We start from the raw sequence: 16028 nt of genomic DNA, 5'->3' as shown, positions 1-16028 counted from the left end.
CAAGAAAATCATAAAATGGAGCAAAACCCACCAAATTTCTCACTTAGCAACATAAATGTTGGGCTCAATTGTGGTTGTAAATTGAGGATTTATCTCTATTTCTTTTTTTTTAATATCCTTATTTTCTTTCTTTATTCTTTCTTTAATTATTGCTATAATTATATTTAAAATTAATTTCTGGACTATGCCATGCTAATATTTTCTATACTATACTACCTACCCACCTAATATAATCTATAAGAATATTTAAGAAGCAAAAATACATTTAATTATTACATTATGTTTTACTTATCTAGCCATTCAGATGTCAATCATTAAAACTATTAAAGCAAAAGGAAAGTACATTCTATATGCATCTATCATATATTAAAAGTAAATGAAATATGGAAATCATCATAATAAAACTGGAATTTGTTTTCTATCAAATTATTTTAAGTTTTCTATGAAATACTCACCTCTGGTTGAATAGCTTTAAATACAGGAATATCCATGAGTGTAATCTGGCCCTTAAATCAAAGTTATAAGAAAATTAAAATTATGTTCCTTATTTCACAACTCAGTTCATTTGATTATTTAATGCTAGAACAATTCCTAGCAAAATGATGTTTCCTTACATATATCAGTGATTACAATTACCATTCTAGGGTAAGGAAGAAATCAGAGCAGTACTGAAAAAAAAATTCAGGAAAGCATTCCTTAATAGAAGCAGTTTAGATGCTGACAATTCAAAAAAGAAGGTATAACTTAATTTCACAATATCCATAGTGATCAGCCAGAATTATTAATACTAGTTACTATTAGAATTACTGTACTAAGAATTCTAGTTGATTGGGAACACATTTTGTTGTGGATTGCATTCATTTCCATTCAATTGCTACCACCCGTTAAGACTATAAAGAAATCTAACATATTATAATCAGGAATGTTTGCTTGTAAATTAGAAACACAGAGAGGATTTTGTTCTTATCTTAGAAATCTTGGCATCTTAATTACTACATCAAACCAACTCCCCATTAATATATTAATATATTTCAAAACAATATTTGTATTTTCACTTGGCATTTTCTTTTTCAATTTTACAGGATAGTCACTTTCTGTGAGGAATTAGTTTTGCAGAATAATCCCTCTAAGAATGGAATTGTGATGGGCTTCACCCCAAGTAAATGAATCTGATCACAAACAGTTCCCTTTGGTAAATATTCTTTTATTTGTAGGTAACTACCATAGAAGCTCAAACTGAGCTCCTGTTTATGACACTTACCCTGTGTTCTGAATGCTTTAGACATTGCTCACTAAGAAATCACTATGGACTGCAGTGTTCATAAATAAATGGAAGCAATTATGAATGTATTTACTATTTTGAAGTATATCTGATTTCGGCCACAAAATTCTAAGCTGAAGAAATTAAATTCTCACATGCATATAAGAGAGAATTCTCACAGTAATTTTCCTGCAATATTTTAAATCCTAAAAAAGGAAGCTTGATTTGTAGTTCAAAAAACAAACCCTAAAAGCCACAAATTATTTTTTTTTTCCGGCAAGGTAAAAATATAACATTATTTAAATACAATGCTATAAATAATGCACAAGACCAATTGAAATGGTAGAGATTGAGAATTAGGAATATATTTTACTCAATTCTCAACACAGCAGAAACTATACAAAAATTGTTAGCATCCAGGCTAACATAAAAGAATTTCCCATTCCATTCAGAATGCTCTTTGAATCTCAAAAATACTTTTGGAGAAGAATGGTGTACATTCTGCCTATGTAAATCTGGATACAAGTCATTTTCTTTTTTTAAAAAAAAGGGGGGTGTATATAGTAATGTTGGTATCCTTAAAGTAGTTAATAAAAATAGTTTTAGTTTTGATTTGAAAGTCTATATTAATTTTAATTCTACCTAATAGTCAATTGTGATAGAGAACAGCATTGATAAAGAGAGAAAATTATCTTCCCATATAGAGTATTACTAACAGTTTCTCTTAATGCAGTGTATAGGAGACTTCTGTATGATTCTTCATTCCTCTGATACAGAGTACCCCAAACCCTCTTTTAACTCTCTTGAAGAAACCAATATGTTACAATTTGCTAAAAGTAGGGCAAAAGGATTATTAAATTAGGAACATTAGTTAATTACTTACTGCATATTCCTCAGGTGTAACTTTCAGAACATCAAAAACTACTGCATCAAAACTTTTCTTCAATTCAGTAGAACCTTTGTCACTCAATGATTCTGAGCTGCTACTCTTCTGTCCAAGAAGAAATAAGTTATTTCAGTACAAAAATGTTTTTAAAGGAGTTCCTAAGTGGTTTTTAGGAGAGATTACTTGCATATTATTGTATCTATTCAGTGGCAAATTAAAAATTGCCTAGCAATTTGTTAACTTTTGTCCCCGAAAGAGATATTAAGAACCACTACATGTATAGACTAAAGTGCTAGGCAAAGATCAGAGACCTAGATTCAAGTTCACATTAAGCTAGATAAACTAACTTGATAGCTTTGGGTCAGTCACTATTCTATTTCACACCATTTTTTATATGAACATAACACTGGAAAAATAAATGATACCCAATTAAATCTCTGACCTCAGGCCAGCCATTTGAGATTGTCAAGGTTTGGTCCCAGTGCCTGGAAGTTGTGTAAGTTTGGATGGGGAGGAACAGTTCCTGCTTAAAGAGCATGCAGAAGTCAGCTGTGGTCATGAAGGACTCCATACAATTCAATCTGTGCACTAAATCCAGGGATCCTTCAGATAGTCACTCATGCCCCTGTTAAGTTATGGCTTGACTATGTGATGTATTATATAAGGGGGAAATCCTTGAAGACCATCTGGAAGCTTCAACTAGTTCAGAATGTGGCAATGTTAGTGATGGGCATGCCTTGGTGTGCTCGTATAACAGCTCTGTTTCATGAGCTGCATTGGTTGCCAGTTTCTTTCAAGTTGTGATTCAAGAGTTGGTCATCACCTATAAACTCCTACATGGCATAGAACCTAGTTACAGGTAATCCTCAAGAAACGACAGACCACTTAAATAGGGGTTCAAAGTTACGCACCCAAAACTACACATGACCTGTTTCAAAGTTATGACAGCTGCAATCCCCCCAGTCATTCATATTAAGCCACTTGCTGCAACACATCACCTCACTTCCCCCATCCCACCCTGAGGGGACTCACAGTGCTCGGGCCTGCTTTCTATGCCTCCTGGAAGCAACTGCCATTTTCAGAGCCCTGAGAATTCCTTGGTGGAAATGGCAGCTACTTTTAGAGTTTTCTGCACCAATCAGCTGGCCATTGGGAGGCTGCAAAGCTCTCCTGCCTCTTGCTAGGACTTGGGAAGTCAGCCCCTGAATAAAAAGCGGCAGATTTAGGATGAGCTTCCCCAAATATTTCTCTTACTTAACCCCCCGCTCCCCAGAAAGCCATTTTTTTCAATAAACAAAATGAAACAAAAGAAGCTGGGAGGGACAGATTTGTTGATCTCCCCTCCCCATTTAGGTGCTAAAAATAAAGACTCTGCCTCTGCTTTCCAATCTCTACCCCTTTAAAAAAATTTACCTGGACTCCAACTGAAGAGTAGAGAAACAAAGCAAGCAAGGAAAGAAAATTTTTCTGCAGCTTTTTTTCTTGAACTGGAGAAAAAAAATCATCTCCAAAAGTAAGCTAACTAGTGCAACAAAATAGAGAATACTGGGTCTTTGCAAACTTTAGCTATCTGTCTAACTGCCTCTAGAGCAGCGGTTCTCAACCTGGGGGTCGCGACTCCTTTGGGGGTCGAACGGCCATTTCACAGGGGTCGCCAAAGCCCTCTCTCGTCCCCCCCACGCCTTCACTCACCCTCACTCTCTGCTCTGTTGGATCGCCGGCTGTTCGCTTACCCTGCCCACCCCCAATCTATTGCTGCCTCCTGAGTCCCAGCTGATGGCTAGAGGAAAAAAAACTGTTTAAATTCTTGCCGCGGGGCTTCAAAGGGCCACCCTATAGCCAGTGGTGGGATTCTGCCGGAACCGTTTGTTAAATTGCTGGCTTGCCCCGCCCCTCCACACCACTATTTATTGCCAATAAATAGTGGTGGGCGAGGGGCGGGCGAGCCAGCAATTTAACAAATGGTTCAGTGTTTTTTTGTAATTTTATTGGCCCACGGAGCTTCAGCATAGGCTAATTAGCCCTTGATTAGATCGGCTCCCGACTCTCAGATGATTTGTCTCAGCTGTTTTGCTCAGGGCTCTGCTGCTTCCTTGCAAAGAGTCCTGGAGCAGATTTTTTTTCCCCTAGCTATGCTGAAAAACGAAACTGAAACTGCTTTGCTGTTGCTGCAAAGTTGGAAAATTAGGCAGGCAGATTTCTTTTCTTTTTCCTCACCAAAAAAGGTAGGTGCAAACAATGGGAAATTTAGGGAAAAAGAGGAGAGTTCAAGATTTTAAAACACAAAAGAAAAAAAGCTCTATTTAACTAGGGAATTGTAATAATTGAGATAGTATTAATTGTATATTCCTGAAAGCAGAAATGGTTAAGTTGTGGTTCGGAGGAATATATGGGGGAAATTATTTGGTTTATTATTATTAGTAAATATAATTAATTGATTTGTAAGAAATTGGATTGCATGGAAATAATTGGAATATTCATGTTCATATTGATTAATATACAAAAAAGATAGTTATATAACTAATTAATTTATATTAAAATGTTGAATTTATATTAAACAACTGTAATATTACATAATTAACCAATGTGAGGATGGATATAAAAATAGATGACAATGGGAAGGGGTATAATATAGAATAGAAGGGAAAAATTGAATTTGATTAACATTAGAGATGAGGATGAAGGGTAATATTGGTTTTTTACAAAAATAGATGAGGAATAAATATGGCAAAAAGGAAATATAGAAATTGTAAATTTAATTGAAATGACTAAACACTATTTAAATTTGTGAACCGGCCAAATACTCTGTTCAAAGAAAATACATTGTATGTTTGTATGTGTGTTTCTAATTATTGCTATTTATTCATATTTGTTCTCTTTTATTCTTTAAAGTTTAACAATTCATTCTTTATCTTAATATCTTTATATTTTGGGGGGGTTGGCTTTCTTCCCTTTCATCTTTTTTATTGTACAGCAATCTTTCTCCTCAAACCTACCACCTCTCTCTTTTCTTTCCTTCTTACTTTCTCTTCCTCCCCCTCTTCTTCTCCTCCGTACTTCCTCTTCCTTTCTCCTTCTCCTCCTCTCTTCCTCCCTTTCTTACCCTCACTCCTACTCTAATTTCCCTTCCCTTCCTTCATCCCTCTCTATTGCTGTATGCTTTTATGCATATGGACTACTCAGAGGGCTGAAAAAGTTATTTCTGACTGGTCCTCGCACTTTTGACCAGTCCTCGAACTTACGACTGTCCTCACATTTTACGTTTTTGCCCTATCTTGTCACCATGGTGAAGAGAAGCAGTTGTGAAATGAGTGACACGGTTGTTAAGAATGCTGCACGGGCATAAATGTGAAGATGGTCATAAGTGTGAGGACCAGTCAAAAGTGCGAGGATCTGTTAGAAATGACTTTTTTCAGCCCTCTGAGTAGTCCCTATACACATAGCCATGGCCACCAGGTCACATGACCAGCTAGCCATGCCCACCCAGTCACATGACCTCCAAGCCACGCCCACAAAATAAGCCACACCCACAGACCCCCCTGGTTGGGGGTCACCACAACATGAGGAACTGTATTAATGGGTCGCGGCATTAGGAAGGTTGAGAACCACTGCTCTAGAGGCAATCTACAGTCTAGCCTTTAAGTCCTCCCAGGATCTCCCCCATCCCTGAGCTCCATTGAACAATCTATGCATTCATTTAATAAATGCACTGGAGAGAGCAGGTCTGGCTGGTAGTTTCTTGAGGCAGTTCATTTAATGCTGTCCCAACTTCCAACCCCAATGGGCAGACTGCATTACAGTTGTAACCTGAGGATTACCTATACTTGAGGAACTGCCCATCACCCATAATATTGCTCAGCTGATTTGATCTTTTAGGATTGATATGTTCTGGATTTGTTTGAATTATCTATTGGGACTTTGGAAGTGCATCATCTCTATAGAAGCACCTGTATTATTCTAGAATAATGTTCCCACCAAAGTTTGGATGGCCCCTACTCTGCTGTTGTTTAGAAGAGATGTGAAGACCTGGCTCTTCACCCAGGCCTTAGGCAAAGTAGAGAGAGAGACTTCTTGCTTTATTCTATCTGGTTTGTCATTCTTGCCATCTTTTATCTTTTATTGGTATTATAATTTCTGTGAGCCTCCAAGAGTAATTAAAAGTTGGGCAGCATATAAATTTAATAAATTGTTAAAGAAATGCTATAGATGCCGTCTTGAAGGTAGAACTGAATTCTACTGAATGTACAGAAATGTAAAATGCAATACTAAAAATCAAATTAGTGGAATTAAACTAGTAAAAACCTTTTGAAATCTCTAATTCTTTTATCAAGCTAATCAAAACATATTATACAAGTCTTATAAAACAGCAGTCCCAACTTTTCTGGCTTTGCGGACCGGCGGGGTGGGGGTGGGGAAAGGGGATAGTTCTGCATAAATGGTGGGTGAGCGTGTGTGTGCAGCTCCATTCATTTGTGCAAGTGGCAGGCACACATGCCAAATGGAGCTGTGTGTTCTTGCTTGAATGTTCGCCCAGGCCATGGCCTGGTAGTAAGCTGCAGCCTGGGGGCTGGGGATCCTTGTTATAAAAGAGCCATGCTCTTCTCTCCTCTCTTTCCCTTCACATAAATTGCAAATTCAACTTGCACAAAGAATCAAATCAATAACAACACTCCTTTTTGGTAAAAAACCATTAACATGCAGACATATTATTGATACAATCACTGTCTCTTGATTGTTGAGATAGTTTTCCTATTAGTGACTATTGTGTCACATTTTTACTATTTTTGATTATCAATGGGCAAATTATTCACCTAAATTGTCAAATGCTATCTGATAACTTCTAGTAGGTAACTCTGAATATTTCAAAATAAAATAATGTTTCAAATGGGATCAAACAATATTTTCAGTTATGTAATTTTCATTTTATTATATACATCCCCCCAAATCTAATCAGTGAAATAACAAGAGGTACAGTCAGAAGACATGGCTCTCTTAGTTGCAAAGAACAGTACTGTATAATCATTTTAAAAACAAAACAAAGATGTCCATATAGGTAATCCTTGGTTAACAACTGGTTGCCTGGCAACTATTTCAAGTTACAATGGACCTGCCAAAACATACTTATGATCTGGTTCTGGAGTTCTGGTCGCTGTACTCCTCCTATGGTCGCATGAATGAATTTTTGGCGCTTGGCAAAACCAGTTCATGTTTATGGCTGTTTGTAGCGCTTCATGTCATTTGTCCATGATTTTGGGCATTTTTTGCCACTTTATGGTGTTTATTTCCAGTTACTGACAAAAATGCCCATTGGATAAAATGGATTTAACAACTACAGATTTCACTTAATGACCATTGCAAAAAAAGTATAAAACTGGGCATAGTCACATGGTTTAATTTTTGAACCACTGTCAAAATTTACAACCATAATTTTAGTTTCAATTACGGCCATATTCAAGGACTACCTGGATTGTTCTTTGCTTACATATTTTATACTGTAAATATGCCTTATAGTTTTCTAGCATATAGGAATTCTCTACATAACATAATATTTAAATTTCCCCCCCTTCTGTACTGCATTATATATGATTATTAAGGACTTATTCTGTTATTGTTTAAGTTGACTGCATAAGACATTATTTCTTCCTTACCTCTGAAGCAGTAGCTACAATATTAATATTACTGGTCTGTCCGTTCATTAGGGCCATACTGTTTGCACCATTGGCCTTCTGCCCTACATTTGCAGAAGTGGCTTTATTCGTTCACGTTCACCCAAGTTATCATTCCTTAAAAGAGAAAAGTAATGTTAAGGATGCATATGCCTCATAATACAGCTCAACATACTTTTGCTAATAGCAAAACTATCAAAAAAATCTAATTTAATGCAAAATACAATGGAATAAAAATTTTACATTGTATCATTATATCAACTATAATTCATTTAAATCCTTGGGAACTTTAATCAGAACAAACAGCAGCAAATTCAAACTAACAGTACATTACTTTAATGACCATCTGAGTCCAGTAAACAAGAAAAATATTACATGTCTAGTTGGTGCTGTTATTACAAATGCTAATATATTTTATTTATCTACATTTGATGTTTATACTGTTTAAGAGACTTAAATATCTACAGCATTAGTGCTTCTGAGTATTTAATTAATTTATTTTAAAATAGTTCTTCAGCACTATATTACTCAAACATATTCTTTGTCTTGTCTTGAGCATTTTCTCCATCTTTTCTACAGTGGAATTTCTATAGCAAGTGGCTATCAAGGAGGACAAATACGGAAAATGCTTCTCTGTACTACAAAGTTTATTAGCATTTTTCATATTGGACACAGTAGATTTGATCAGGTTAAAACTCATTTTAGAGCTGAGGATTCAGTTTTGGAGAATGTAGTACTTCCAACTGTTTCTAGTATTAGATCTAGTTTCTTTCCATTTTGGATAAGTGGGCTGGATAAGATATTGATGGATATCTTGACTCTACAGGAGCAGTACTAGGCATTGGAGATATGGAAGTAAATAGAAGACAGGACATGATAGGAGAACTGTACAAAATGAGAGTAAATGCAGTGGTCCTTAAAAGTTTGTAAACTGAATTTTCAATATTTCTACACTCAGGTAGTCATCAACTTACAACCATAATGGAACCTACCAATCATAGTCATAAGTCGTGACAGTCAAGTTGGGTCACTCATGTAACCTGATTTTTTGCAGTGGTCATTAAATGAATGCCATGGTTATTAAGTGAATCAAAGGTCTACAGTAGATAGGTTTTGCTGAAAGCCAGAATTAATGCTGCTTTTTGGAAAAAAACTGTTGTAAAACACTGCCATGTAACTGCAGGACTCTACTAACTGCTGAAAATGCAGGCCGGGGGAGGGAGCTGACAGAACTTTGGGACTAAGCCTTAAGTACCCCTAGAGAGGTCTGCGGTAATTTGAACAGTCGTTAAGCAACCAGTCATAAGTCAGGGACTACCTGTAAATATGACTGAAAAATGTGATTTGTTCTTTACACAAGACTTAAAATTAGATAAAGAGAATCTATTTAAACAAATAAAAAAAACTTATTCATTTATTTATTGACAAAAATGAACCAAACCACATACTTAAAACAATATAATATAATGAGAAACTTACAATTTAAAACAACTTAATATAAACAGAAATTTAAAATTCAATAAATGTTGGAGCAGAAAGAACTTTGTGCCAAAGCAATGGCCTAAGCAATGAAACTCATTAAAAAAGTTTGGGAGGTGCAGGATGGACATTTGCCATTTTTTTCCTAGCAGTTTTTCCGTTATACAGTAGCTGCAAGGGGAAGACAACTACGCGTAATCAGAAGTGCTAGCTTCCAGATTTATGAAATTTAAAGACTATTAAGGATATAAAGGAATGAAAGTTAAGGATCTGTTTTGCCCTCTCTTGATTTTACAGTATTGTACAGGTAGTCCTTGACTTACAACCATTTGTTTAGTGATCATTCAAAGATACAACAGCACTAAAACAGTGACTTATGACCAATTCTCACACTTTTAATCATTGCATCATCTCCATGGTCACATGATCAAAATTTGGGTGCTTGGCAACTGGCATATAGTTACGACGTTTGCAGCATCCAGGACAGAGGTGGGTTTCAGCAGGTTCTGACCAGTTCTGGAGAACCGGTAGCGGAAATTTTGAATAGTTCAGAGAACTGGTAGTAAAAATTCTGACTGGCCCCACCCTCATCTATTCTCTGCCTCCCAAATCCCAGGTGATCGGGAGGAAATGGGGATTTTGCAGTATCCTTCCCCTGGTGTGGGATGGGAATGGAGATTTTACAGTTTGTTCCCCTGCCACACCCACCAAGCCACACCCACCAAGCCATGCTACGCCCACCAAGCCATACCTACAGAACTGGTAGTAAAAATTTTTGAAACCCACCACTGATCCAGGTGTCATGTGATCAACATTTGCAGCCTTCCCAGTTGGTTTCTGACTAGTTAGAGTTAAAGTTAAAGGGGGGAAACAATTTGCTTAACCACCACATGATTCACTTAACTGCAGTGATTCGCTTAACAATCTTGGCATGATTCACTTAACAACTGCTTTATTTAGCAGTGGATATGTTGGGCTCAATTGTGGTCATAAGTCGAGGACTATGTGTATTGTTATCAACTTTCAAACATATTTTTACATATATGTATATTGCACACTAATCTCTATTCTGAAGGAAGAATAATTCCAAAATATTCAACATAAATATACTATTAAATTAATAGCAAGTAATTCTTTAAGACTGGGAAAGTCTGATTATATGCAAAGTTCAAAATAAAAATATCTCCCATTAATGATGTATACCGCATCTTGAACCCTTGACAATTCAGGGAGCTTAATTTAGCAGATTTTTCTTAAGTTTTAAAAAAATCTGTAATGTTTGATACAGGGGAGGAAGCTATGATTCCAACGCCTCCAAAGGCGTTGAAAGTTACAAGGTATGTGTTTGGTGAAAGAATGACGCTAGTGAGGATAAGATAAAAATGTATTTTTGCTTTCTGAGACATAGTTCTAAGGCATAAAATAGTTTTTCAATTGTTTATTGCAAAAAGACAAAAGAAATTGGCATGAACATTGACAACTTGCTAACAATGTAGACTGAGCATTATGGGTAGCCCATCCTTGCATCTTGAAATGTTGCAATAAACATGAAAGAAACAAACATGAAGCTGCTTTTAATAAGGGAAAGAATATGGAGCATATCTAAATAATATGTCTGGATGTAAATCCTATAATCAAGCTCTCTGGTTCAAGAATAAAGGAATTTAATCAATCAGCACTAACAATAGAAGATTAAATTAATATACAAAATGTTAGTTATACAGATAATCCTTGGTTAACTACAGTAACTGGGACTGGTTTTCCCATTACTGAGCTATGCTTGTAAAGTGTATAAGGCATACAGTTGTAAATCAGCCCAAAAGAAGGTGGCACAAAAGGCCCCAACTGGGCATGTAGGGCCAGGTGGTAGGGGCAGCTAGCATCAGCAGGCAGCCAAAAGGGGAGATATTAGGGAAAGATGGGCAGATGGTGGGATTCAACAAGAGGCACTCCTTTATTTTACTGAGACTTGGGACTGGGAGATACCAAGCTAGGATTTACTTGAATTGGGATGGGTCCTTACCTAATGGCTAGTAGGATTTGGTTAATGACAGTAATGGGGACTGCTGAGATTACCATCACTAAGTGATGGGGAATAAGAATCTGTTCATAAAGCCTTAAAATAAAATAGAATTAGTTCATCTAGTAGTGTTTCCTATCTAGTTAATCTGGGACGGCTGACGTCAGTATTGCAAGTCTGAAAGTACAAATTTCCTGCAAGTGCTTTTAATTCCTTGATCCACTAAGTCAGGTTACCTATCTGAAACAGAAATCAAACGGAAATGGCTGTTTGATGACTTGTCGGGAAACGGGCTGTTTCCGGCCTCCGGAGGGCTTGCAGGGGGGTGGGAAAGGCCATTTTTGCCCTTCCCAGGCTCCTAGAAAGGCTCTGGAGCCTGGAGAGAGCGAAAAACGGGCCTTCTGGTTCCACCGGAAGTCGGAAAACAGGCCGTTTCCATCTTCTGGAGGGCTTCCGGGGGTGTGGGGAAGGCGGTTTTCACCCTCCCCAGGCTCCTAGAAAGGCTCTGGAGCCTGGAGAGAGCGAAAAACGGGCCTTCTGGTCCCACCGGAAGTCAGAAAACAGGCCGTTTCCATCTTCTGGAGGGCTTCCGGGGATGTGGGGAAGGCGGTTTTCACCCTCCCCAGGCTCCTAGAAAGGCTCTGGAGCCTGGAGAGAGCGAAAAACGGGCCTTCTGGACCCACCGGAAGTCGGAAAACAGGCCGTTTCCATCTTCTGGAGGGCTTCCGGGGGTGTGGGGAAGGCGGTTTTCACCCTCCCCAGGCTCCTAGAAAGCCTCTGGAACCTGGGGAGAGCGAAAAACAGGCCTTTCCCACCACCCCCCGGGGCCCTCTGGAGGCCGGAAACAGCCTGTTTCCTAACTTCCAGTGGGCCTGGAAGGCCAGAAAATCAGGTAGCTGGCGCCAGAGCTGAACTAGGGTAACACTTGTATGCCCATCGATATGGCTCCACGTGCCACCTGTGGCACGTGTGCCATAGGTTTGCCATCATGGCACTAGACCAAACTGGCCCTCCATTAAGATTATTTGGGACCACAAACATTGAAATTTATCCAACAAAATGGGTGGAATTTGTCCAAATAGAAAATAGTAGAATTCTATCTATTGGTCAAATTATTAACTTGACCTTTTTTGGCTAAACTCAAGCCATAAAATCACATTGGATACAATCCTTGGGCATATAAAATGCTCTGATAAATTTACTTTGCATCACTTCCATTGACCTATAGATAGGGACCTAACCAAGTATCATAAAGTAGCTGAGCTGGAGATTTAGCTGTGAATACTTTGAAAATTGCAATGATATATTCTCCACCTTTAACATGAAAAGAAAAACTATTTGAGCTTTTACCAAAGAATCACTCCCTGACCTCATTACACCTAGATGATCAAAATGGATAGGCCCATATTAAAACCATGTTCGTTAGCTCACCAAGCTTTGATCTAAGATGGTTAGATCAAATCATCAAGCAAAGAATCTGTTCTTGCCTCATTCATTTTTTGGGTATAACAGCGGAATGTAATTAATTCGTAACACATAATTCAGGGACTAAATATAGAAGGTTCACAAAACATAAATGTTTGATACTGTACATCAAGTTGCTTCTCTTCATTCTACTTTACTTTAAATATCCTGCTTTGTACTTTAGTTTTATAAATGTTTTACCATAACAATCTATTTTTTATTCTAAGCTGTGAGGAAAGTATGACCATATTTACTTAGTTAAAGGAGAATGACTTGGCTTAAAAAATGCATCTCAAATGCATTTTAAAAAAGATTGAGCTAAATAACCTTGCTGTATTGGAGGCATCAAACTTTGGAGAAAAAAGGCATGTGCTTAAGTATTCCTAAAAGAAAGATGTAAAAGTTTGTTTCTGGCATTCATATAAATTGTGACAGGGAAAAAATGTACTGCAAATACTAAGTCTGATCAATATTGCATATTGATATTTGGATTTAAGTTGTGTGTAAAAGTCCTGGACCCTTAAAGGCTTCTAAAAGTGCATTAATCCATTGTAATTCTGCTTTTCATATTTACATTCTAATACATAAAGAAGAAAATCTATTAAGCCCTTTTCAGTTAAGATTCTGTCAGTGTATGAGAGTTCATGAATTGGAATCGACATGGTAACAGGTCAGCCAATGGGGTCTGTTTGGTGATCCAGATGGCTCGGAGCCCGGGTGTGGTTTAGCTTGACTGATTTGTATATAAGAGTCGCTTTGTCCTTGAATATAGCCTCTGTATTATATAGCTTCTGTATATTGATTCTGTACTTCTGGGTTCTGAGTTCTGGTTCTGGCTTCTACTGCATGGGTATTGTATACATGCATCATGCTTTATATTACTGTATATAAAGAAGTTTCTTTTATACATGAATCCTGCTGAATTATTTGCTTGTGTGCTGGTTGGATTGCTGCAAACACTAACAGATTCTTCTTTGTTATTTTCATCTCTCCAGAAATGTTGATCAGTCCTTTGAATTTAACTACTTGAATGCCAAAACAAGACTACTCTCCAAAGGCTTTTTGGTATTTTTAAAAGGATTTCACTTAGAGTTTCTATCCCTAGGATACTGGGCAAGTTCTACAACTTCAATTGAGTTCTTATTTTATGCTATAATTTTATCTCAGTTATTTTGCAATTACAAGTTTTTATTAAAATGTTTTGCACTCGTGCTTTGAAATGTCATTTGGTTATTAATTTTGAAGATACCAACTGTGCTTTCAAGAGTAGAAAACAAGTTTCAGTATTAAAAAAAACACTAAATCTAGTGTGAGGTGATGTAGAGCTAATTTTGAGAATGCAAAAGAATGAGTGGGACTTTGTGAAAAGAATCCTGAGAAGAGCGTGAGGATAAACTAATATAAACCTGTGGACTGGCAATATGGAAAACTATTGTAGTCTAAGGATTATACAGACATGTTTTGTTTTCTCCTTCATATTAAGAAAATTCTAGAAATTTAGATCTCATTCTCAGCTAATCTGTTTGCTTTTCTCTCTTGCTTGCTGAATAAAGAGAAAGGGGGAGGGGGGAATCTTCACACAGCTGCAAAGCTTTCCTTATCTGGAAAGTTCTCAGATTTTTGTTCCCATCCCAGATCAGTCAAGGTCAGATCCTGCAGCCTTGTGACCACAGAAGGAGAGCCTTCTGGAGTCTTTTTAATATAAACCCTGAAATTGCCTTCTGCATAGGCTTGAGTGTTCATTGTTGTGTACTAGGGCCTTTGGAATGTCTCTGCTACTGTCAAAAGAGGGCTCCAAGCAGCTGAAGGGAGAGCATCCTGTTTGAAGTGTTATGCTTTTATATTTCTGATAATATCTAGCTGCTAAAGTTATTAATAAAGTTTAAAATCTCCTTACTTTTGTTCATTATCTCTGGATCCTCAAAGCACCAATTGTCTGGCCGCTTCCTAACACTTGGCAAAACACCCTACTTCGATTTTGGTTAGATTCTGTTACCTCTGCTGTGTCTGTATCTTGATCTTGATTACCTCAAATGGCTAACATTTTCTAATAAACACTATACTCTTTATATACTCATTCTTCAGATAAATAGTATCTAACTTTCATCACCATTTAATGTCAAATATTCAGTGGGAACCGTCTATTTCATAGTGTAACCTCTCTCACGCTTACATGGTGATTTGCAACCAGGAAATTCAAGTAACAAGTTTAAACATATGCACCCAGAGCTAAATTTTAAAAAGTATTGTTAGACAACAATAATGTACTATTAAAAGACATAAATCGAAAGGAGATCGTATCATCAATAATATGTACTGCTGTACAGGTGGCCCTTTGCTAACAGCTTCTTCAGGGACTGTTCTAACTAACGACAGCATTGAATGAGTGATACTTGTGACCATTCTGCAAAAGTTCCAGCTATTGCAGCAAACTTGCAGTCATATAATTGTGATCTGGCACTTGGGCAACTGATAGTTGCAGTATCCTGCAATCACTGATTGAGATTTGTGACCTTCCCTGCAGGTTTCCCACAAACAAAGTCAATGGGGAACTGGCAGGAAGTCAGAAGTCCCAGTAATGTAAGGTCCTCACTTAGTGACCAATGGTAATTTGCTTAACAATGGTAAACTGCTATTGGAACTGCTGTGGTTAAGCAGCATGGTCACATATCATCACATTTTACATCTGTATTGCTTAGCCACAGAAATTCTGATACCATATTATGCGAGGACGAAAACAATTTAGATATACTCAATATATAAATGTATTTCATGGAAGTTTTGTTTTTTTAAAAAACTAGATTTGGGCTCTTTTCTATTTGAAGCTTATAATGTATAATAGTAGAGTTGGGATAAAATGGGAAACCTCTGTACTCAGAAGCCTACAGACAACTATTGCAGTGGCCATAATGTAAATTCATATATTTTAATGGAACTGGTTAGATACAACCAGACTCCTATTTTTTTTACCACTGTAGACTAATCTAGTTCTCCCTCTTACATAGTTCAATATATTTTATTTCTTATGGCCAGAATTCTGAATTTTAAATAAGAGTACAAAACAAAACAAAAAAATCACTCCCCAAGTTACCTAGGACCTTAAAGATCAAATAAGAAAATGCTACAGAAATGCTAATATAAAGCTAGTGAGAAACATTTGCTATTCAGTCATGGTTTGTACATAGCATTACATTTCAAAAAGATTCTGAGTAATTTAAAGTATAATCGATAAGAATGAAAGTGGTACAGAAC

The 16028-nt window shown here is 37.0% G+C and overlaps 1 protein-coding gene across 2 annotated transcripts in view; it reads right to left on the bottom strand.

Annotated features, from left to right (window-relative positions):
• RALGPS2 (Ral GEF with PH domain and SH3 binding motif 2) overlaps positions 1-16028 on the bottom strand; it is an 86706-nt gene that overhangs the window by 62280 nt on the left and 8398 nt on the right. For both annotated transcript variants that reach the window (XM_070939244.1, XM_070939245.1), the window contains exons 2-4: positions 7796-7930; positions 2145-2252; positions 456-506 (exon numbers count right to left, since the gene is read on the bottom strand). In XM_070939244.1, coding sequence (XP_070795345.1) covers positions 456-506; positions 2145-2252; positions 7796-7852 — 216 coding nt within the window. In that variant the 5' untranslated portion in view covers positions 7853-7930. The remainder of the gene's footprint in view (positions 1-455; positions 507-2144; positions 2253-7795; positions 7931-16028) is intronic.

Source organism: Pituophis catenifer, unplaced genomic scaffold (genome assembly GCF_029215685.1).
Source record: "Pituophis catenifer annectens isolate HBS135680 unplaced genomic scaffold, rPitCat1.0.hap2 SCAF_3, whole genome shotgun sequence".
Taxonomy (NCBI): domain Eukaryota; kingdom Metazoa; phylum Chordata; class Lepidosauria; order Squamata; family Colubridae; genus Pituophis; species Pituophis catenifer.
The sequence above is the reverse complement of the archived record's forward strand: the minus strand, read 5'-3'. Positions and strand labels throughout refer to the sequence as shown.